General features: G+C 34.9%; 1 protein-coding gene across 1 annotated transcript; it reads left to right on the forward strand.

Moving 5' to 3' along the window:
* The first annotated feature begins 23,404 nt into the window (after positions 1–23,404).
* Positions 23,405–25,184, forward strand: LOC123553749 (fucolectin-6-like). The gene is made up of 3 exons (XM_053547304.1): positions 23,405–23,444; positions 24,140–24,367; positions 24,916–25,184. Exons 1-3 carry the CDS (start codon positions 23,405–23,407, stop codon positions 25,143–25,145), a joined length of 498 nt encoding a protein of 165 aa, XP_053403279.1. The 3' UTR covers positions 25,146–25,184.
* Positions 25,185–25,787: the final 603 nt, after the last annotated feature.

Here is a 25,787-nt window from a genome sequence, read left to right on the forward strand (position 1 = left end):
TATGGACGAAGACATTGGACAAAAGCTTAAGTCTTAAGTATTAAGTAGTAACAGAGATAGAGATAAAGTGTATGAAAACATTAAATAAATATAAAAGGGACATAATTTATGTAAAATTTCAGCAAGAGTAATGCACAATGTGTCATATCATGTGAATGATAATATGAAACAACTATTTGAATCAAATCTATGTAGTAACAACTGAGATAGTGCAAAAGTGTATTAAAAATTGAACCTAAAATTCTAAGTGAAAACAGGGCATAACTCATAACATATTAGTGTCAGTATTATGGACCTTTCGACATATGATGTGCATGACAATGTGGAACTAGAGCTATCACTAAAGGTGATGAATGTACCCCTCGCATGCACTGACACAGTACATTGCAATCTGACGCACACAAGATTGCATAATTATGTGGACTGTATGTATACAGTATAGTAACAAAAAACAAAGTCCCATAACTATGCAGAATATTTATCTAAAAGAACGTAACATGCACCATGCACAACTAGGGTTGGTACTGATCATTTGTGTGAAGTTTCATTAAATTGTGTGCATGGGTTCAGAAGATTAGGCGCGCACAAGATTGCATATGCAGACTGTATGTACATAGTATGTTAACAAGAAACAAAGTCCCATAACTCTGCAGAATATTTATCTAAAAGAACGTAACATGCACCATGCACAACCAGGGTTGGTACTGATCATTTGTGTGAAATTGTGTGCAAGGGTTCGGAAGATTAGGCGCGTAAAAGATTGCCTATGTAGACTGTATGTAAATAGCATGTTAAGGAAAAACATAAGTCTCATAACTCTGCAATTTTTTTTTTGAAAGAACCTAACATGCCCCATGCACAACTACTGTTATTACTGATCACTTGTGTGAAGTTTCATTAAACTGTGTCAAGGGGATGAGGAGAGATGGTGCGCACAAGATTGTGTCTATGTATATAGTATAGTAACAAAAAACAAAGTCCCGTAACTCTGCAAAACATTTTTCTGAAAGAACCTAACATGCCCCATGCACAACTACTATTGTTCCTGATCACTTGTGTGAAGTTTCATTAGACTGAGTCAAGGGGATGAGGAGAGATGGTGCGTACAAGATTGTGTCTATGTATATAGTATAGTAACAAAAAACAAAGTCCCGTAACTCTGCAACTTTTTTTCTGAAAGAACCTAACATGCCCATGCACAACTACTGTTGTTACTGATCACTTGTGTGAAGTGTCATTAAATTGTGTCAAGGGGATGAGGAGAGATGGTGTGCACAAGTTTGTGTCTACGGACAGACAGACGGACAGACAGACAGACAGACAACCTGAAACCAGTATACCCCCCCTTACAACTTTGTTGTCCGGTGGGTACAATAACCATTTTAAGTTTGCATTTAATCCATACAGAAACAACAGAGATATGGTGAAAAAGCATCAAAACTTTAACCTGAAACTCTAAGTAAAAAGGGAGCATAATTTATAAAATATTCATGCAAGAGTTATGACCCTTGTGCTATATGATGTGGGTGATGATGAGGAGTAATATTTTAAGTTTTAAACAAGTCCATCAAGTAATAAGAGATAAAGAGAAAGTCAGGGGAAAATATTAGCAGTCGCCCAGTCGCCCAGTGCGACCAAAAAATCGGCTGGGCGCCTAAAAATCCCAAGTTAGGGGCCCAGGAGGCGACCAGGGTGAAAAAATGTTTTTTTCCATAATTCGGTGGTTTTTTGCCTCTTTTCGTTTTTTCACAGTTCTCTTGGGAACTGAAAGGAATATAATGAGTTGCTCTGTCTGGAATATATGTTTATGTCTACTGGGAAATGGATTGCAATAGTATGAATCATTCAAAAACGTAGCCGACTCCATTTAGAAATGGAGGTCTGTCAAGAGAAAGTCCGTTATACCGGTCTATACCGGACACGTTTAAACTGCGACGCCATGTGACCCCATGTGCGGCGCAATGCTTCCTCCCAATGTGGCGCAATATTTGAAAGCGTGGTTCGCAAAAGTGGCCATCTGTTTTCACTGTTGCATGTGCTTCATTACTATCGGAACCACAAACTTAATTTACACATCTCGTGTAGAGATGCCGATGAACTGCTAGCTTTTTGGAACGAACTTTAGACATACCACGCCGATGCGAGTTATCTCCCTTGTAATGGCGGCGCCCTATGTGTGATGTACGCGAAGCCAGTAAACTTAGGAAAAAATGTGCCATTTTCTTGATGGGGTTAATATGAAAAAGGCAAAGCCTCTGAGCGAGCGTAGCTTAAACGGCAAAGAAACTATTCACTGCTTAAAACAATTCCGAGAACCTATTCACTTGAAAAGAAACAAAAATTTAGTGTCATTATACCTGTAACAGCGGATATCATACGTTGCAAAATTTATGGAAAGCCGGTGTCACGGGGACGTCATTACCTGTTTGTGGCGTTCTTATTGCTTTATGCTTTTTTATGATATTCTATCCCATTTTCTGGCCAATGCTTGATCTTTTAAAAGAAAATCATATTTTTTTCTACCAACTGGAAATCTTTCTTGCATTATTTTTGAGTGATGGATAATATTCAGCAATCAAATGAAGTTCTGTATTCACTGCCAACAAAGCATTTCCTGTGAGCACCTGTCGTCTAGGGACACGCACTTTGTAAAATAAAAGCAAAATTGAAATTATTTCCATAACATAACTTTTTTAAAAATAAAGACACCTAATGAACATAGAGATTGTAACTCAAATATAAAATTAAAAAAAAAAAAAACACAATTTTCCCGACTTTGACGGAAGTAGAACAAAATGGCGGCACCAAAAATGGCGGCGCCCAGACAAGAGGAAAATTTTTCAGCTACATCACTTTGCCCCATTCGGCACACCTTTGTTATATTCGCCTACACATTGCCGTAAGGCGAGCCACGCGCTCGCAATTGCGCTTCGCGCAATTGCTCGCGAGCTATGCTCGCTACTAAGCCCGCTGAAAAGCAAGTACAAACGGCGGCCGAAAAGCGAAAATATTATCAAGATTATGAAAAAAAACAAAAGGTCCAGGAACTTTAACAAAAAATGGGAAGAAAACAGGCTCTGGTTGCAAAATACTGATAATGGTCTCATTTGCAGTTTTTGCTGTTGGGGGACATGAGAAACATTTAAAGTTGAAAAGTTTAACACTGTCACATGTTGAATGTATTTTGAATATGTTTATTTTAACCTGTTGAGTTTTGAAAGGTTTTAATTTATTTTCCATTAAATACAATTGTACAATTACATAAAACAAGCATTAGCTTGTATCAATTAATCCCCTGTAAATGTTGATAATCAACTGAACATACATGTACCCGGTTTGTATGAGAGCAACCTGAAATGCAATATTTCACTACAGATACCTGACCGTATTAACTGGGCCCCTAACTTTTGGTCTGGGCCCCTAGTTTTTAAAAGTTAGGGGCCCAGGTGGCCCCTGGCTGAAAAAAGTTAATATTTTCCCCTGGAAAGTACATCAAAACTTTAACCAAGGTGCGGATGAGGAAGGTAGCCGACACCGGGTGAAGTAGGACAGTTCTCCATAGTAAGGAAAACAGCTCGGGAACACATATATAAGCCTTTGGTGCTCAAGTAAGAAATAAGTGGTGTTTCACTGTATTTTCGACAGTGTTTTATTTATATATCATTGAAAGTTAAATTTAAATTTAGAGTTTTCCCAAATACCCTTTAAACCAGTTTTAAACCCGTTCCCCAAAAAGTTACGGGAAAAATTTTTCCCCCACACAGTTCAGAGTTATGAGAACACATGAACTTAGACACAATGACTTGGTCAATTATCATTGAGGACATAATATCTGCGCATTAAGTTTTAAAACCCTTTACCTAAGGGGGGCCTAAGGCTCTACCAGTTGTGAAAACAAAGATGGATTTAAACCTAACTGGGGCCTAATGCTTACCTTTGGGGGCCTAACTAAAAGGATTTAAACCCTAACGGGGGCCCCTTAATGTTCCCAGTTGTGTTAACAGAGGGGACAACCAAAACGGGGCCCTAATGCTCCCCAGTTGTGAAAAATAGATGGACTTCCCCAAACGGGGGCCCAAAGGCTTACCAATTGTGCTAACTGGGAGGATTTAAACCCTTTAACTGGGGCCTTTTTTCTCCCAATTGTGTAACTAGTGGACTTAACCTAACTGGGGCATATTATGCAAATTTGATGGATTAAACCCTAACTGGGGCCCCTTATGTATACCAAATTGTGTTTACAAGAGGACTTAACCAAAAGGGGGCATTATGCTTACCAATTGTCCCTAACTAGAGGGAAACAAAACCCCTAACGGGGGCCCTTTGCTCTACCAATTGTGCTAACTAGATGGATTAAACCCTAACTGGGGCCTTTGCTCCCCAATTGTGAAAATAGATGGATTAACCTAACTGGGGCCTTATGCTCTCCCAAATTTGTGCTAATGGGAGGGAAAATTAACCAAATGGGGCTAATGCTCTACCTTTGGGTGCTAATTTGGAGGATTTAACCTAACGGGGGCCTAATGCTTCCCAATTTGGTCCCAAAATGGGGGAATTAACCCTAACGGGGGCCTAATGCTCCCAAGGTGCAAATTTTGATGGATTTAACCAAATTTTGGGGCCAACGCTCTATCATTAAAATAATTTACAAATTTTAAACCCCTTAAACTTTTATTTCAACCCCCCCCTTTTTCCCCCCACCATTCTTAAATTTTTTAAATAAGGGGCCCCCAAACCCCCTTTAAACGCATTTCCCCCTTCTCTTTAAAAAAAAAATTTAAACCTTTTGGCTCCAAATAAGGGTACCTAAGTGACAACAAGATTCAAACCTTTAAACCTTTTTTTCCAAGAATTTCCCTTTGTGCCCCAGGCAAAATTTTGGGCCCTTTATTGGCCCCATGAACTTTTTCCCTTCCCCCGGCCAGGAAAATTTTTTCCAGTGAAACCCCTTCAAAAACAAGGGAATGAAGTTTTGCTATGAAATAAAAAGGGCTCCACGGGAAAGGGACCTAATTTTCCTACTGCAGTATAACAAATAAACTGAAAATTTTTAAAATAAATATAAAAAATTTTTGTAAAAATTATACAATATGTTAAACAAACACTTGGAATAAAATTTTATATAAAAAAACCTTTTAGTTTTTTTTCATTTAGCATTTTTGGCCAATTAAAAAAAAGGTATCATATAAGTTATTTTTTAGTAAAAAAAAAAAAAAAAAAAATTTTATGGCCACTTAAAAAACTCTTTCCCTGGTGGGGGATATGTAAAAATTTAAAACCAAACCCAATTAGATGTAATTTTTAATGCTGCCCCCACAAAAAAACGGGTTCGTTTTTTCCCCTACGGCCTGTAAAAAAATAATTTACTTTTAAGTTTATTTTAGTAAAAACCAAAGGGAATTTTTCTAAAAAAAGGGTGCCTAAATTTGGGGGAAAAACATTTTTAATTTTTAATCAAAACCCCCCATGCATGAAGAAGAAAGCCCCAAAAAAAAAGTCATTTTAATTGGCATTTGACCTCTAAGTGTGCCCTTTGGGACCTTAAAACCTGGGGGGCCCGGGTTCTTGCGCATAAAAACCCATTAGGGTTAGTAAAATTTTGGGGGTTTTAACCAAAACCCCTCTGCAAAAAGAAAAAAAAGTTCCAGAAAAAAGTTTTCTTGTATCGGCCCTTTGGTTTTAAGGGGGACCTTTGCCCTTTAAAACCTAGGGCCCGGTTTCTTCCCGAAATGACACCCCGCAAATAGTGGTAAAACATTTGGGGCCAAGAAAATTTTTAAAATCTTTTTTGCATGGCCAAAGTATATACCCCTGACAGAAAAAAATGTCCCTTTTGCCCCTTTTGATCCCCAAAGTGTGCCCTTGCCCTTTTTAAGCTAGGGTTCTGGGTTTTGCCCCCAGGACACTTTCGTCTCATAAGGGAAAAAATTTTATGCAAGTAATATTAAAACCCCTTGTTTGGTGATAGGTTCGGGAAAGGGGACAAAAAAAAAAACCCCTATTGACCTTTGACCCAATGTGACCTTTGACTTTTGAGTTTGGGTTTGGGGTTTTTGGGAAATAAAACGTCTTTCTCTCATGGGGAAAACTTTGTCCCAAAAGGAAATATTAAAATCCCTTCATGGAGGGCCCAAAATTTATGGCCCCGGACAGGAAAAAAGCCCTGTTGCCCTTTTAAACCCCCAAACTGTGACCTTGAATTTTGAGCCAGGGGTCTGGGATTACTGAAATGAATTTCCCCCTTTCATGGGGGGAACTTTTTTCCCAAAGTGATATTAAAACCCCTTTAAAGAATGCCCAGAGTTAGGGAGGGGGACCCAAAACAGACCTTTTCTTTCCCATTTTAACATTTTGACTGCCAGTGTGCCTTGCCCCTTTTGAGCTAGGGGTCAGAAAGGGGTGCATGACAAATTCTTATTATGGGGGGACATTTGTGCCAATTTATAAAAAAAACCCCTTTCAGGAGGGCGATTTTGGGAAAAGGACAGGAAAAAAGCCCGTTGCCCTTTGACCCCCAAATTGTGATTTTCCCCCAAAAGTGGGGGTCGGGTCTTGCCCATGACATTTTGTCAAATTCATGGGGAAAAAATTTGTAAAGTTATTTTTAAAATCCCTTCTGGATGAAAAGATTATGGACGGGACATAAAATTTTGGGGGACGGACGGAAGATGGAATGACAGACGGAAAAGGCATTCCTATAGCCCCTGAAAATGGTTTAAACCCAGTAGGGGCTAAAAAATGGTATTGCTTCAAGTAAAATGCTGGAAGTTCTTTTTAAAAAAATTTTTAGCAGGTTAAAGGGTTTTAAGTGTTTAAAAAAAAGCAAGGATCATTTTGTTTGATACAATCACTTCTTAAAATTAAATGAGGTCAAAACTTTCCCAAGATGGATTCGAAAAAAAAAGAGAAAGGACCAGTATGAAATGAGTATAACTCCCCTTAAAATTCATACATTTGTTTACATAAGGGTAATGGGTTTTAGAAAAGGGAATTTTTAAACTATGAAAATGTTTCCCTGAAATTATAACTAAAATTTAAACTGTAGTAGGGTTATCCCCCTTCCCCCAAAAAAAAAAAAAACAAATAACAGCTAGAGGAAAGGGGGGGGAAAAAGGGGAAGATTGCGGGAAAACTAAAAAATAAGCCCCAAAACCATCACAACAAACTTTAATATATTTCTGATAAACTTTTTCCCTGTTTTTTTCCCCGTATGAAAAAAAGAAATTTAAATTTTATAAAACTAAAATTAGAAAGGTACATAAAAGTAAACCCTGTTATTTTTCATTCTTTTAAAACTCTGGAAAAATACAACAGAACTAAATCTTTATTTTAAAAATTACTTTTTTTTGTGAAAAATCATTTAAAATTTTTTCTGTAAAATTTAAATTTTATAAAAAAGGTCAAAAACTTCAAGGGCCTACTTTAAAAATTTTGGGCCCCTTTCCTCAAAAACCAGGGGCATCATGTACCTTTTTTTGGGTTTACAAAAAATCACACGATGTAAAAACGAAAAAAAACACAAAAACCCTTTTTTTTAAAATGGGATAAAAAAATTTTTTGTAAAAAAAACATACACTTAAAATTTATTGAGGGCATATACCTTTCAGAAATTTTTAAAATGAAAAAGAAAATTAAATTTCCAGCCGGGGGTAATACCCTTTTCCCCTTAAAAATTTTTTTCACTGTAAGTTTTTCCCAGACTTAAATTTTTGCCAAATTGCCGCAGTCGCCGCTTTTTAAAAAAAAGAGCACAAAACTACATGTATATATTGTCGTTAGTTTCTTTTGGGTTGTTATACTTTTTTTCCCAACGATAAACTCGGCAGTCCCCAAAAAGTAACCCCTCAAATTAAAATTTTTTAATTATTTTGTTCCCGTATTTAATACACTTTTGCACAAATCCATTTTGTCTCAGGTCATTTTTGAGAATTTTTTAAAAAAAAATTGGGGAAAAAAAAAGGGGTTCGCTTTTTTTTAAATTTGGGGTTGGGGAAAAGGGTTTCATTTACTGTTACTTTAAAAAAAAAAAAAAAAAAAAAATTTTTCCCTGTAATTTGTAGTCAGAACTGATTTGGATTTTTTGTAAAGGGGAATTAATTCCCCTTTTTACATCAAAAAAAGGGAAAAAAAACCTTTTTCTGTGGGGGAAAAAGATTTAGGTAAAAAACACGATCAAGAAATATATTTAAAGAGATAAAATAGTAAAACTTAATAAAATGAAAAATTTTTGGGGGTTTTAAAAACAAAAATTTAAAACACATTAAAAAATGCCAAAAATACTTTTGGTTTTTTTGGCTAACTTTTTTTCTTTTTTTCCTTTCATGTCCCCCTTGCACTTTCCAAACCAGTACACTGCCCGTCCCGTTATCAATCACGTGACCCCAAGCAGACCCTTTGTAAAATTTTGTGAAAATTTTTTAAGGTGCGTTTTTTAAAACCCAGTGAAAAAACTTTGTGTTTTTAACATTTTTAACTAAACATCAATGGAAGGGAAAAGGGAAGAAATGGATATTTTTTCAGGATTTAAATTTTTCACTAAAATATTTAATTTTTTTGTTTTGGGTTTTTAAAAAAATCGTCATGTAAAACCCTTGTGGGGTTCACCACAGAAAAGGTTTTTTCTTGTTGTAGGGTGGGGAGGAAAATGGCTGCTGAATATAATGACCTTGCCAAAAATTTTATCCCCAATATTTTTTATATTTTTAATTATTTGGGACTGTATTTTGAAAAAAGGGAAAAATTGGTTTATCTACCGGGATATTTCGGTATACGAATACCCTTCATTAGCCTCACGGAAAATGATCATGTTTTCTGGTCGGGGGGGTCACATGACTTTGAGTTGTAACGTTTTCCCAAGAGAAGGCTGTAAAACAGCTGGAAGCCCCAAACCAGCTGTTTAAAGTTTGCTTTATAGTAGGGTTTTTCTTTCACCTGCCTTTTTAGATGTGGGGTCTCGGGCATAAAAGTAAAAGGAAACCCATGACACCCATGCCCCAAATCGTGCAGGCAACTGATAAAGGGCAAAGTGATTTTAGCCGAAATATCCATGTTTTACCCAAATAATTTAAAACCAGATTTGAAGATTTTTTATATTTTTTTTGGACTGGTGATATCCTTCTGGTACTCTAGGGGACAACATAAAAATATAAGGAAGTAAAATGGTTTTCCCCAAGGGGTCTCATTTTTTAGACTATAACTGCTATCGGGTTAAAATAAACCAACGGGTTTTGAGAAAATGGTTTTATTCAAAGTATGAACAATCAAAGAAAGGGACAACCCCTTTCGTTTCCTTTAATAAAACACTATAGGTAAATCCTTTTCCCCGGTTTTTAGAACCATGCAATAATCCCACGTTTCGGGTTTTTCCCCCCCCCCCCCCCGGTGAGGGGTTAGGGCCATCATAATTTTAACATGCCCGAAACTTTTGCGGAATGTTACAAAATTTATTTGGGGTTTAATGATTACATTTTAGGGGGAAATTTATCATAGATCCTTGTGTAAAATCTCAAATTTTAAAAAAAACCCAAACCTTTAAATTTCCTTTTAAAATTATTTTCAATGAAACTTTGAAGTTTTGTAATTTTGGATTCCTAGCAGGGGCAGTCAAAAATCTAATTTGATTCTAAAAATAGTGTTATTTTTACTTTGAAAGTCACTATATTTTAATGTACAAAAAAATTGTTTTAAAAAGGGGGAAGGGCGGGGGTACTTGAAAAGGCGCTTTTTAATTGGTCATTTGGAGCCCCTGATGTCATAAAAAAAAGTTTTTGAATTATGTATTATGGTAGTGTTTAAGTTTTCCCTTTTTTTAAAGGGTTTTAAAAAAAGAAAAGTATATATATAAAAAAAAAAAAATTTGCAGATTATCAAAAAACTTTTTTTGTAATAAAGGGAAAGAAAAAAAATCCCAAAATTTTACTTTGTTTTTGAATTTTTTTTTTAAATTCAAAAACTGTGCTTCCTTTAGTCGTTGGGGGAAAGAGTTTTGTTTTTGTAAAAAAATCGGTTGTTTTTTCTTTTTTAAAAAATGATAAGAAAAAGATGGGGGGGCAGAGGGCCGAGTGTCCATTTTTTTTTTTAAACCCAGTGATTTTTTTAATGGCTTAAAAACTTTTTAAAACCCCCAAAAATAATATCAAAATTTTTAAAAATGCAAATTTGTATAAAAAAAAGGCTTTTAAAAGTTTCCTTTTAAAAAAATTTTCAAATTTAAAGGAAATTTAATTATGAAGCTTAGCTTCGGGTTTTTTTTTCAAAAAGTCGGGAGCATCCTACGCCGCTTTTTAAAATCTTTATTTCATTTAAAAAAGGTATTCATTTTAAAAAGATATTCAATGGGAAAATATGAAAAACGAATTTTCAAAAACCCCTTTTTAAATTTTTTAAAACCCAAAATTTGAGCAAAAAAAGTTTTTAAAAATTCGGGTTCCCCTTCTTATACAAAAACCCGTTTTTAAAAAATTTGTTTTACCCCCCAAACCAGTTTAAAAAGGTTTATTATGTGTAAAACGCCCTGGCAAATCCCCCTTATACAAAGGGGGTTTTAAAATTTTTCGGGGGAAACCTTTCTTTTATGCAAAGATTTTGTTCCCGGGTATAAAAAATAGTTTTTTTAGTTTTTGGAAAAAGTAAAAATTTTTCAAAACCCTCTTCTTCGGGCAACAAAAATTAGTAATATCCCCTTTTTGTATCTTCTTTGCCCCATTATTCCCCCACTTAAACCCCCAAAAATTGGGAAAAAACATTAAAAAAGGAAATATATGATATTGAATATAACCCTTTTTGTCTTTACATGCAAAAATTTTGTTTTTGGATTCCTAAACAGTCATTGTGAAATTTAAAGGATGATTCCCCCATGTGTGAAAACCTAATCATGGCTGCCATTTTTTTTAAAAAAATTTTAAAAGGCCCTTGTGTTATTCGGGCCCCGTTTTATGTCTTTCCCAACCCAGGGAAAATTTTCCCCTTCAATAAAATTTGGTTTAGGAGAATTGAAAAGACCTTTTTTGAAAACCCCCCCAAAATTAAATGAAAATTTGGATATTTTAAAAAAAAACTGCTTTTGGACTTGTTTTTTTGAGGCATTTGGTTAGAAAACCGGAAAAGGTTCCCTAGACTCCCGAACTTTTTCGTCCGGAAGGGTTCTCTAACCCAAAAAAAACGGATGGCGGGGGAAACCCGGAAATTTTTTTTTAAATCCCAAATGCTGCCAAAAACCCTTTTGTTTCTTGGTAAGTGTCTTGCATATTATTATCTTCCCGTAAAACCCGGGGGTATAATGCGCCCCCGGTGTATAATGCGCATCCCTTTTTGTCCCCAAAAAAGGGGGGGCCCCCCCAAAAAAAAAAAAAATTTTTGGGGCCAAATTTTATTTTTTTAAAAAATTTTTACTAAAACACCGGGAATAAATTTTATCTCCGCGGGGGGAGAGCACCCGGGTTTCTCACGGGTACTACGATTTTTTTTTTCTCGAAAAAAAAACCAGTAAATTTTTGTTTATTTTGTTGTTTTCCCTTTTTTTACTATTTTGAAAAAATAATAGCAGCGATTCAATATTTCGGAAGGGTATCTTTTAAAAAAAACGGGGTTCCAATTCAAAAAGATAACAAAAGGTGTTTATAGGGTTTTTGGGCAAACATAAAGCCAGTAATTACCGGCAATTAACGTGTCACCCCGTGGCAATCATGTTTTTCACAGTTTGATCTTTGTTTAAAGTTAATTCTCGATCTTTAAAAAATATAAAAATTTCTGTGAGTAAAAACATTTTTTAAACAAAATACTTTTAAATTTATTGAAAAAATTTTGTTTGAAAGAAAAAAAAAACAATTCGATCTTTTACGGAAAAGTAAAGGCCCAAACTTAAAATTTTTGCAGAGACAGTAAGCCCCGGGAGAGGTTTTCCCTTTTCCAAAAAAGGCGAAAAACCCCAAAAAAAATTGTTTTTAAGTTTGGGGGAATTTTTATACCGGGTATTATGCGGGACCCCGGTTTTGGAGGTTTTGGCCGGGGGGCCCAAAAAAATGGCATTATACATGGGTATTTTCGTAATTAATTTTACTTTTCCCGAAATTTACTGGTTTACGGGTTTAAAAGGGGTACTCGCCGCCAAAATATTAAACCCTGTCTGCCCTATTTGGAAAATTTATAAATAGTACGAAATAAATGCGTGAAATACACTTTCGCAGTTTTTAAAAGTTATTAAATTTTTCTTTAAAATTTTTTATTTAAAAATTTTTTAAAAATTTAAAAAAATATTTGGGTTTGTATTTTGGAATTTCATGTTTATAGATGAACAAAAATTTAATTTTAAATTTCCCCTTTAAAAATTTAAAACCGATTTTAAAAAAAGGTTTTTAACACCTCGGCATTTCACGTTCAAGAATGTAATCAATTAATTAAAAAGGGAAATTTTTAAAAAGTTTTTAAACGGTTTTTTTTATTGGCTCAAACCTTTTAAGGTTTTTAAAATTTCGGGGTTTTTTTCGGCTTTCGCCTTCATTGTCCAGTTTTTTTTTTTTCCAAAATGGGGCGGGAAATAGGCCCGGGGAGTTTACTTCTGGGGACACAGAAAACACAAAATAAATAACAGGGGATAGCTTTTTGAAAAAAGTAAAAAATTTAAATTTAAATTTTTAAGATAAGGGAAATGCAATGTACTAAAAGAAAAGAAACAAAGTGAATTTCGCCGTTTAGGGATAGAAATAAAATTCCCGGGTTCCCCAAACCTATGCCAAAGGGATTTTTGGGTAGAAAAACGGTTCCCGGGTGAATAAGTTCGCTGTTCGGGAACCGATTGTAGCATCTTCACCTTTTTTATGAAGAAATTAAAAATGTGGATTAAGGCAAATTACATGTTTTTTTGATTTTGGCCCTTTTTCAATTACGAAAAAACCAAAATGTTAAATTTTGTTTAAAAACAATTAAGTGATGTCAGAAATCTTGCGGGGAAAAATAGTAAAACGCATGTAAAAAACAGAGGCACGGGGGGAAATTTGGAAGGCCCGAAAGATATAGGAAATTGGGGGTATTGTTCAGGGGCTTTATATTTGGGGGAAACCCGCCAAACCACTTTTTCCTTATTTAAGAAATACCAAAATTTTCCTATAATGTCAAATGGGGCAAAAGCAAGCGTTTTGACCCCTTTACATTTTTTCCCCTAAAAAAATAAGATGACACCCTTTAAACCCCTTTACACTTTGTCCCCATTTTCAATTTTTTTATAGTGAAAATTTGACCCCTAATTTTTTTTTTTTTATTTGCTTTTGGGTTTTAAATGAAAAAAATTTTTATTTATATGTTTAATGTGCAGTATTTATAGTTTGCTTTTTTTCAGTTTTTTTTGAATAATTTACAGTATTCTGGTCAAATATTTTTTCATTATTTTTTGTTTTAAAAAGGAAAAGGGAAAACAGAAAATAAAACCCCAAAAATTTTTTTAAAATTATTTTTAAAATTTTTTAAAATAAAAAGAACATAAAAAAATTTTGTAAAAAAAAAGATTTAAAGTATAATAGTAAGTAAAATGCTGTTTTAAAATATAGAATGACTTTGAATCAAAGAAAAAATTTATTTCCAATTTTTTGTAAGTGGGGGAATTTGCAAGTAATTTAAGATAAAGACGGACCCATAGAAAAAAAATTTTCAGTCGGTAAATGTAAAAGGGTTTGCTTATACTCTATTTTACCCCTTTGGGTTTTATTAAATCTAAATGAGGGCAAAATGATATTTTTTGTAAATTTTGGGGTATTGGACTGCATTTTCAAATTAATGTTCTGTTTACTCATTTAAAAAAATTGAATCTGACTTATTTATTTGGGGGGTTTGTCGGATTACACGTATTTTCCTTTTGTTTGTTAAAATTTGGAATGAATGCAATTATTTTCCCCTAAACTATAAAATTATAAGATTTTTGGGACCCAACCCCAAAACATATTTTATCACACAAAGCAGTGTTTATTAATTGTTTTTATAAAAGGGTTTTTTTGCCCTTTTTTTAAAAAAAGTAAAAAGGGTAAAATTTTGCAAAAAAGATTTTATAAAAATTTACTAAGTTTAAAAGTATTGTAGTTATTTCAGTCAGAATTTGATAGAAATTTTAAAGGGTGTGTTTGTTTAAATTTTTTCCTGTAAATGAAAAAAAATATTTTTGTGGTTGGGGTAAAAAAATTTTTTACTAAAAAGATTTGAGCAATTTAAATTAACACTTATTATAATAGCTTTTATTTCAAGTTTAAATTTTTCAAAGTATTTTTTTAAAAAAGATTTTTCCAAAATTAAAAATAATTTCAAAATAAAAATTTTTTAAAAAAACATCAATTACAATTATTCTTTAAAAAGATTTTCAATTTATTATCATTTAATTTATTTTTTTAAAGGCTCTTGAACTCCCTAAAAAGGGTGGTGATTGGTTAAAAAAATTACTGGGGTGTGATAATTGGATTAAACTGACTGTTTAAAATGAATGTGCCCCCAATTACTCTAATTAGGTTTTCAATTCAAAAAACCTGTTACCTAAAGGGGGGCTAACCCTTCCAAAATGTAACTAGAAAGGTTTTCCCGTAATTTAATTTTAAATTTTTAAAGGGTTATCCCGGGTAATTTTTTTTTTGGAAAAATTCCCTTAAAAACAAAATGTCTTTTTTTATCTAAGTTTAAATATATTTAAAAGTTTTGAAGAAAAGTGATTAACTTTACAAAAAAATTGAGGGAAAAAATTAAGTGATTTAATTAATCATAAAAAAATTTTAAAAACCTTAAAAAAATTTTTATACTGATACAACTTTTTTTGAACCCGTCCATCATTCGTCCCCGTTGGGGGACGGTTTGCCAAAAAATTCCCGGGGCGGACAAACCCTTCATCAGCTGATAAGCAAGCACTTGGGTTTCCTTTTCCCACGGGGGCGGGACATCAAGAGAGCGTTCCAAGTCCCCGGGGGGGGACCGCGCCCTGACCAGCTCGCAGCCAGGGGGTTTTCTTCCAAAACCTCTGGGACCCGTGGGGTTTTGCTTTAAGTTTGTGGCGGTCACGAGAGGAGTGTCTACAGGCAGCCTGTATGCAAAAACAACGCTGTGAGTTTGGCACGGGCCTCAACCGAAAGCTGGGGGGCAAAACAGCTAGATTTTAAAAGGTAGTTCCATTTTTTCATCAGGAAGGAAAGTTGGTATCAAAACCTGTTTCTCTTGGGCTCTCAACTGGCCAAATGATCAGAAACCGTCATAAGTGTGTGTTTCAATGGGGCAAACCGTTTTGGGCTTTGGGACAAGTACAAGGGCCAGAATTTTGTGTGAAGACTTTTTTGCCCCGGTTGGTTGGGGGGTCTATGGGGCCCTAAAGAAATCTAAAAAATCAAAAATTCCCCCCCCCCGCCGTGCTTAATAAAAGACTGACTAGTGTCTTCATTTAAAAATAGTGTACAAAGTGGATTTTTGGGTTTTTTTGTGATGTATTTTTTTTTATTTGTGTCTTTGTTTTCTTTTTTATAATGCTAAAAATTTATGTTTTTTTCATGGAAATTGTGTACAAAATGTACTTATTAATGTTTTATGAAATTTTTGGGGAGTATTTTTTTAATTGGGGTCGTTGTTGTCTTTTGGGTTTTACTTTTTGTTTTTCGTATTTGTCTTTTGGGATAATGTTTTTATTTATGTTTTTTGTTTCATGTAAATTTGTTTGGGTTAAAGGGATTTTATAAAATTACATTTATGAAAAAAGTAGGATACCAGTAAATGAGAAGTTTCGAAAAGAGAGTTATTTTTTATTTAATTTGAAAAGAAGTTTTTTATATCTAATTACTAACATGATTAGTAATTTCATCTAAATAAATTTTTTAAAAAAACCCGCAAACGTTTGTGAAAAATTTTTTTGTTTAAAATACTAACACCAATAAACCCAAATTTTTTCACCTACTCATAGCCTTGAATTGTAAAAGTCCCTCAATACGCTTTTTCCCGGACTTAATTCCAAAATTAAGAAATTAAATGCAGAAAAAAATTTCCCTAGCCCCAAAAAACTAAGGGGTTTAAGTGTCAAATAAAAAAAAGGGAGGGGTTTAAGGTTTTCACTTTAAAATAGGGGTCAAAGGGCACTAAGGGGCAAGGTTTCATCTTTGGTAAAAAAAATTAAGGGGCCAAAAATGTCAAAAGGGGGCAAAAAACCCTTGAAAATTTGGGGAATTGAAAATATTTGGCCCTTTAAAAATTTTCCCCACCGCTAGGGTATAAACCCGATTTTATTTTTTAAGTGGTTAAAATAAACAGAGTTTTTGACAAAAGATCAGGCCCCAAAAAAAATCAGGTACTGATGCCCCGTGACAAAAAAACGGGCAGGGGTTAAAAAAATTTCAATCAATCAAAAATTTATAATTTGCTTGCCGAATTTTTCCCGATTTTTTTGGGGAGGGTCATAAGGGACTATAACATATACCCCATTTTTTCATTGCCAAATCATTTCTACAATTGCGATTTACGCAGAGACTCTAGATTTTCAAATAGGAAAACTTGCCCCTTTTTTCCGTCCGCCGTGATGACCTATAATAAGTCACGTGATAAATCAAGTGACTGAATTTTTGCAGTTTTTAAAAAAACCCCCACCCTACTCTACGTTGGGATTGTCTTGATTTTAAACCCAAAATTTTCTGAAAAGTCATTCCCAAAAGTGGAAAGGGTTTTATGGAAAAAATTTTTTGTGATAATTTACATTTTTTCTTTAAAACTTTTTTTAATGCCCACAACGGGCCCTTTCTTAGCAGATTTCCTTTTTTTTGATTTCTTTTAGAAATTATCTGGATATTTCGGGGAATTTTTTGAAAAGTTTAAATTTTTTTAGGGTTTTATTGAAAAGGGTACAAAATTTTCGTTGGGTTGTAGGAAGTTGCCCCAGAGCCCCCTTTTGCGTATACCTATTTAAAAGGGTTTGCTTGTTGTTTTCCAGGCGCATTCTAAACTTTTTAAAAACCCAAAACCCTCAACCCCTTGGGGACGTTTGAGTTTTTGGGGCTCAAAATATAGAGAAAGAATTAAAATCTGTGATAAAAATTTAAGTGGGGAAAAAAACTAAAAAAAAAAACTTTGGGAAATTTAAAAAGGTCCCAAAAATTGAGGGTTTGCAGGATAATAGGGCGAGACATTCAAAGGGTCAAATGCGGCTGAAAATGCTTTTAGGGTAAGGGGGGTGGGGAAATGGGGGGTTTGTTGGGGTTCCCTGGTTTAAAAGGTTTCGGAAAATAGAAAACTTGTAATAGTCAGTGGGTTTCAGTAATTAACCCATAATCAGGGAATGGTCAAAACGGAACATCGGGTATTGGGGTAAGGTAATTCGTTGGGATAGCAACCAGATCATGATTTAACTTAAGAAGAGGAATAATAGAATCTATAACGCCTTAAAACAGTCGGGCGAAGTTTTTTGGAAGGGGCATAACTTTTACAACCCAAACCCTATACCCCTTAATTTTTTTATGTCGGGGCAGTTTGCTATACATAGTAATGTTGTAATATTTAAACACCGACTTTAAATAAAATTTGTTTCTTTATCAGTCGTCGTCAAAACCCCTTTTTTCCCCGTAAACTTCAATTTTCTTTTTGGGGGTTGGGGGCACCATTTTCAACCCATTTTAACTTTTTTCACTTTATCTTTAACCAATTCTCAAAACCAAAAAAACCCTTAAAAAAACCCAAATTTAAAACTTTTTTACATAATTTTTTATTTCCCTAATTAAATTTAATATCCACCCCAATTTGTGGTCTTACCAAAATTTAATTAATTATTTAAACAAAAATTTTCCCTTTAACAATTACATTATTTTAAACCCCCAAACCCCCCTTTTTAAGAAAAAAAAATTAAATTCAAAATTTTATACAAATTTCTTCACAACATTAAAATCCCCTAAAAAAAACCCCAAAAATTTTTTTCACTTTTCCCCCCCCCCCCAAAAACCCATTTTTTAATTTCCCCGGGGGGTTTACAAACCCCGTTCTGAAAAATGACAGTAAATTTCCCGGGGCTTTTGTTGAGCAACGGGGCCTTTAATTTTAAAACCCCCCGTTTTCGGTTAAGAACGCCCGCCCTTTAAAAAACAATTCAAGGGGAAGGGCCCGTCGACCCCTAAATTTGGGATTTTAGGGACTTGGGGTTTTTTCGATACTGGACAGCCCCCTAAATTTAAAAATTGCTAAGGGGCCTCCCCGGCGAAATGATTAATGTCGCTGACTTCAAATGCCCCCAAGATGCGGGGGCCGAGTGAATTCTTAAATGATGATGCCATCCGTGGTTACGAAAGGGCGGTTTTGTTTAAACCCTGTGCCCGCCCCTGATGATAAAATGCACGGGGGGACATATGGGGTCTTCCTCCGCCATTAAAAGCTGGAAATTCGCCATATGACATATGATAGTGTGACGTCAAACCCAACAAAAAGGCATGCTTATTTGTGGAGTATGTTTAATCTGGAACAACTGATACGTATTAGACCTTCCTGGTTTAATTAGAAGCTCACATAATTGCAAAAAAATGGAAAACGGACACTCCTGTGCGTGTTTATTAGACCATTTTCTGTTACGTTTAATCAGTGGTACATGATGAAAATGAAAGTCACGATTGTCAATTGAAAATAAAATCTTTAGAAAGATACTATATGCTTTCTCAATTTAAGAATTATTCCTTTTCGGCCGCAAAATAGAGAACGATGTTGCGCGCGTCAGACAAAAGAATTTATAATAAATAATGATTTTAAAATATCAGTTGTCTTTTAGTTGTTCAGACTCCGCAGAATCCATAACCATGCCCTACATTCACACCCTATAAACGTCTGTATTCACCCCTCTTCCTGTTGCGACAGATTAAAACACTAAACTGATAGGTAAAAGTTGAAAAATACCATTTAAAAGTGTCTGATATGCTTTGATGGTATGTATATCTAAATTTTATAGGAAGTTGAACATGTTTCTTAATCATAATGTGTTAGTCTGATTAACATATAAAAGTCACAAACAGGTAAATAGTTTTCCCTATATATTCTATATAAAACTGACATTTTTTAAAGAGCTACCAAACATAGCTAGACCCATTTCAGAGAACAAATCCTTACCTCATTTTCAGAGTTATGATAAAACTGATATAAAATTAAGAGAAGTAGGGGTCATAAATTATATCTTCTAAGAGAGATTTCTCTCTCAAGATTGTCACATTAATTTTGCTTACTGTAAAAGCACAGCAAAATCACACTACTGTGACCTGGAAGTACTACTCACACTAAAACTGAGCTTCACTTCACCAAATACAACCTGCTCTCCCATTTTCCCTACCAAAATGTCAAAAATACATCCACGATGAAGTTAAAACAGAAATTAGCTTTAATTTAGACCTCTGTTGCCATGCCAAGTGAAAAATAAGGTAGCAGGGTACACTTCGAATTTCGGCCCCGCAATATTTGTAATAATTAGAACTTCGTGATTTTGAATGTCTGTTAATTAAGGTGAGAGATGATGATTGTTAATTCTTTAGAAAATTTAAACAGCCGATACATGTAAAATTCTGATGTCAGTTGTAAAACAAATTGCTGCTAGCTTTGTATGAATCGATGAGAGTCACCTTGGCGCGGGAAGTTCAAATCACAGAAGGGTTCCGTGCTTGTTGATTGATACTCAAGAACATTTTTACTATTTTGTGAAAAAAAAAACACGAGATGGATGGGTCCCCATTCCGTTTATATCCTGTAGTTCAGTAGGGGCTAAAATTGGACATTGTTCCTGCAGCGGGATCATTGCAGGCTGTTCAAAGAGTGCAAGATTGATGATTTTGGCATGCTGTTTTTAATGGATGGTGTAAAACTTTCGTTTTGATAACTTTCTGTATTCTTTTATGAGAGTCCTGATCTTGCTTCCTGACGTATTGACATGACAAAATGTTTTGGTTTGATATAAACTGTTACAAAAGTGCATCAATAATCTACATGTATATCAATCTAACAGATGTGGACTGGCGTGTCTAGTAATCATATGTCAATGCTAATGTACTTTCTGACTTTACATAACAACTTAACAAATCAAAATAATCTTTTATTATTTTACACAGTACTAGTTTGGTAAAATAAAGTAAAATGATTGCTTAAATCTCCAATTTGTTTATAACCGTCAATGAAAGATTTCATGACTGCATGCATGTTTGCTTGAGTACTGTACAAATGTTTGCGACTTTCGTAAAAGAGACTGTATGCCTGTTAGCAACTGACTTATTTATAAAATATCGACTTTTCCCTTGCTCCTGTAGTATTTCTTCATAATATAATCCGCAAACGCAGTTTGAAAGAGGTAGGTATATAGGAGTCACCATGCGGTCTGTCTGTTCGGTCTGTTTGTATATGTTTCCTCATAAATTTGGTCGTGCAATTACTTGAATACTGTTACATCTATCTCTCTCAAATTTTACACACACACACTCATCGGCAGTATGTAGTTAATGCCCGTCTTATTCTTTTCCTTTTCTCTTTAATGCGACACTTAAAGGTAAAACAGGTTTTTGGTGTCCGTGCCACAACTTTTTTATACATTAAGGGATTCCATGCTGGTCGCAAAGCCACTATGTTGGTTTTCCCATGGCACGGCTCATATTTCAAAAGTATTTAAATACTTGCAGATCTGTGAGGATCTCTCCTATACTGGAACACTTAACCAAATCATTGGAAAGCGACAGACTTCAAGCCACCAATCACGATGTGTATATTGCTGCAACAACGATCTTTGTAACAAGAACTGCACATGTAAAGTGAAAATCGTTACATTATCTGTGTCATTTCTCTCACGGATACTATAAGATTCTTTCACTGGTTATAGGTGCAGATGGGAATTTCCGGCCTCGAGGGTAACTGTTCAGGCGGTAACGAGGTTCCTACCGAGTTACCGCCTAAACAGTTACCCGAGAGCCGGATATTCCCATCTGCACCTGTAACCAGTGACAGAATTTTTTTCTTGCATACCGATATCAAGATATAATAATAAAAATAAAATCAGTCGAACGGCTTTCTTTTCAGAACTATTTCTTATAGTAGCGTATTTAAACAAAGCGCGGGAAATCAACGTCCGTAAACAGGAAAGACGTCATGACGTTTCAAAGACAAATAACAATGTTTAGTTCCGGTGTTGTTTTATCAGTTCCAGCGTAACGTTATGAATTTTTGATAAAATAACGTGCTTTGAATCGAGAAATATACTACCAGGAACAAAGAGGAACTGTCAAGGTATTGGATTTTTATTCCGTTTTTCGAAATAAAATATAAATAACTACATAAGTCTTCTACATATATGTAGTTCGTAATACGTCATTTAAAGCACGAGAGTCATCTTACACCCCGGGGTGTAAGATGGATTTTTCCAGCACCGGTAAAAATACCGGAAATCCCCGTCTGGTATGCAAGAATATAAGATTCTTTCACTGGTTGTAGGTGTAGACGGGAATATCCGGCCTCGAGGGTAACTGTTTAGGCGGTAACGAGGCTCCCAGCCGAGTTACCGCCTAAACAGTTACCCGAGAGCCGGATATTTCCATCTGCACCTATAACCAGTGACAGAATCTTTTTCTTGCATACCGATTTCAAGAAATAATAATAAGAATAAAATCAATCGAACGGCTTTCTTTTTAGAACTATTTCTTATGGCAGTGTATTAAAACAAAGCGCGGGAAACCAACGTCCGTAAACAGGAAAGACGTCATGACGCTTCAAAACAAACAACAATGTTTAGTTCCGGTTTGGTTTTGTCAGTTACAGCGTAACGTTATGAATTTTTGATAAAATAACGTGATTTGAATCGAGAAATATACTATCAGGGACCAATAGGAACTGTCAAGGTATTGAATTTTTATTCCGTTTTTAAAATAAAATATAAATTACTACATAAATCTTCTACATATATGCAGTTCATTATACGTCATTTACAGCACGAGAGTCATCTTACACCCCGGGGTGTAAGATGGATTTTTCCAGCACCGGTAAAGATACCAGAAATCCCCGTCTGGTATGCAAGAATTGATTACCTTATACCTATAATATTTGTATTATTACTTGTTTGAATTTTCTATTATCTGCTTGACAAACCTTTGCTTACATTTGTATTTAATTATTGTTAGTGACTCTTATCTGTGCAACGGAACCTTGTTCGAATTATCTTTGTAATTTTGTATCTATCTCACAGAAACTTTCTCCCATTGTCTGTTTTATCACTTATAATATTGTCATTTGTCAATTTCACAGACCCGTGCTGACATTACATGTATCTTTGTTATAAATTATCTGTATTATTTCTTGTCGGTCTCAATTACCTTGGTTGAAACGAGAGTATGTGTATTGCCATTTATCTGTATTACCTGTTATCAGTCGATTGGACCCTTGCTGACATTATCTTTGTTTTAACTTATCTTTTTATCTCTTATCTGTCTCACAGACCCTTGCTGACATTATTTTTGTTTTAACTTATCTTTTTATCTCTTATCTGTCTCACAGACCCTTGCTGACATTATCTTTGTTTTAACTTATCTTTTTATCTCTTATCTGTCTCATAGACCCTTGCTAACATTATTTTTGTTTTAACTTATCTTTTTATCTCTTATCTGTCTCACAGACCCTTGCTGACACTTTATACTTTCATTTATCAGTATCATAATCATTGTTATTGATATGAGCCCACCCTCTTAGCTCAGTAGGGAAAGCGACGATCTACGGATCGCGGGGTCGCGAGTTCGATCCCTGGCAAGGCGTTTGTTCTCCATGACGATTTAATAAAGGACATTGTGTCTGAATTCATTCGTCCTCTCGTCCTCCACCTCTGATTCATGTGGGTAAGTTTGCTGTTACTTGCGGAGACCAGGTTTGTACTGATACAGAATTCAGGAACACTTTTTAGGTACGCTGCTCGCCGTTACATAGCTGAAATACTGTTGAAAAGCTTCGTTAAACCAAAGACAAACAAACAAAATATTATTGATATACATTTGTATATTTCCATTTATCTTTATTGGCTTTTATCTGTCTCACAAATGCTTGCTTTCTCATATTTACGGTATTTTCTCTTATCCGTGTCGTCTCCAATCTGTGGCTTAGGCACTTGACTACTTTATTTGTATTATCACTAATCTGTATTGTCTCCTGCCTGTATATCAAACCATTTTCCCCCGATTATCTGCATTATCATATATCTGTATGGTCTCGTATCTGTGTCACAGACCGCCGCCTGTTGGACTTGTGCTAATTTATCACTTATCTGTATTGTCTCTTATCTGTTTCACAGATCCTTGTCCTTAACACATCTATGAATTCATGTATTGGTAGGTTCCAATAAAATAAGCCAAAATTCGCAGAGAAACACAATAAACAAAATTGTGAGTCTTTTCCATTGGCAGGCTCACCAAGATGAAATGAAATGTTTCAATTTGTCGTGTCGGAGTGTGCTGTATTTGTTGGTGAGTTTGCGTCTGTGCCAAGACGAAAAAGAAATGTTTCGTTGTCTGACCTTTGCACGCTAACACAACGAAATGTGCTAAAATAGCAGCGCGCACGTTTCATTTCGAATGTTTCGTTCAGTCGTAAGTTCTACGCTTCGTTATGTCACATTTCGTGTTCGTGCGGGAGCCAAAAAGACACAAAAACTTTCAAACGTTACATTCGTGATGGCACGTTGGCGCTCGCGCAAGGACAATACAGAAATATGCGCTTAAATGCCGTGCGCATCCCAACGTGACCTAACGATATACTCCAAATCAGTCACAATAATTATTTACTTAAGATAAACAAATACACACAAATTATGTTATACAACGTTTACATAGATAGAACACATGTAGCAATTGTCCATTTTTTTCAAACATGAAAATGCGCTTAAGATCCCTTTTATTCTGATATTTTGATAATAATATAAAGTTAATCGTTTGACTACAGCTAAGCATCCATTTGGTTGTGTTCGTGCCATTTTAGAAATGGACCATTGACAACACTGCTTTCTTAAGCTGATCTCAAAATCAAATTTTATGATCTTGAGACGAACAATGCAATCCAAATGGCCGTGATAAAAATAAAAATTCCAAGAGATATTCCAATAGGTTTGGAGTAGTAACATTGGAATACATTTTATTTGCTTTGAGATTCATCTCTTTTTCAGCGTTTGTAAATCTAGCCTTACACAAACCGGCGTTCGAGAGCTCTGTATACCAAGGGGTGTATGGCACGCCGGAACTTGCAGTGGATGGTAACCGTACAAAGGACTATTACAAAGGATCTTGTATGCACACCCAAGGCATGCACTATCCATGGTGGGCGGTGGACTTACAGAATGACTATAGGATAACAAAAGTTAAATTGTATGAGAGAGACGATGCAGGAGCCGACGGTGAGTTCAATATATTAAACGCCTTTAGATATCTTTTTCAAAATAAAAGGTAAAGGTAAAGTGTCTTGTTCAACGTGGATAGTCGACGAAAGACCCCACCTGGAATGGATGGAACAAATTATTTCCAGCCGAGCCCACGACAGACGTCATATTTACCTCCCCAGCATCTAGTCTAGGCTGATACTGCTGTAAACGGTACCAGTTTAAATATATCACCCAGCACTGAACACTATGCTGGCGTTGTAGTCCAACCTGCTAACTACTGCACTACTGACTCCCTTAAGTAATTAAGAAATCTTTTTTAACAAATAATATGTGAAGAAACACAAAATATATTTCGACAATTGTTTTCCGTGTGCTTACATCTAAGTAAAAACAAATTATATTTAGGATCATTATCGAACAAAGTTGTCCTAGCTACTTTCAGCCGATATCCGCCGATCATATATATCAGTATTCTTGCAGCTGCCTGTCGGAAACAATATAGGGGTGATATCGCTTTGATAAATAGTTATACATTCTTAGACTGTAGATGTTTAATTTTATAGGTCGTTCTTTCCATCTGACTATCCTTGTCAGCTCATACAATGCTACAAGGCTGGATAAAGACTCTTCAATGTTCACTAAGTGTGGCTATTATTACGGCCACTCAAGCGACGGGAACGCCATTACTATTGACTGTCCAAGAAACACACACGGGCGCTGGGTCCGTGTTCAGCAGAGTGATCCTCATTTCGAATATTTACATCTTTGTGAAGTCGAAGTATATGGATTCTAGATGAACTTCAAATAAACTAGTAAAAGCAAATAATCAAAAGGTTGTTTGTTAATTATCTGTGTCTTGCATTTCATGCAATTGTTCAACCAGTAGTTTGCGTATTCTGTTTGTTCAATCATTGGGTTGCGTCCAATCATACCCGGTTACATTTGTTGCATATGAATCAATATGCTGAGAATTCATTCAGTTGATTGATAAAATTGGCAATGCCTCACGAGAATTTTCATAGGTTTAAATACTACAACATTTCAATATTTAACATGTGTCACATGCATTTTAAACATAAATATCATTTTTTGGAGAAAAGCCCAATATAATCCGAATCTCTGGCTTTAAGAAAGGTAATTGGCAAAACATGTAGTTTTCTTATGGTATGTAAAGTTTTAATTTCATGTTGTTGCTGCTGGACCATAAAGATCTATAAAAAATGAATGAAGTGTTGTCAATAAGTTTAAAGTCCTGTATTGAGTAAGTGGCACTGAAATGAAAAGGGAAATTAGGAAAATTCAATAACCATCCTCTAACAGATTTGAGGCTCTACCAATCTGAGGCCTAACAAAGATGTTATTTGTGTAGGGTAACCCGATCCTATCTAGAGTTTTGTTTTCACGTTTTAGCAAAAATTTTAATGTTAGTGAAAAG

The sequence above is a fragment of the Mercenaria mercenaria genome, chromosome 7 (assembly GCF_021730395.1).
Source record: "Mercenaria mercenaria strain notata chromosome 7, MADL_Memer_1, whole genome shotgun sequence".
In the NCBI taxonomy this organism is placed as follows: domain Eukaryota; kingdom Metazoa; phylum Mollusca; class Bivalvia; order Venerida; family Veneridae; genus Mercenaria; species Mercenaria mercenaria.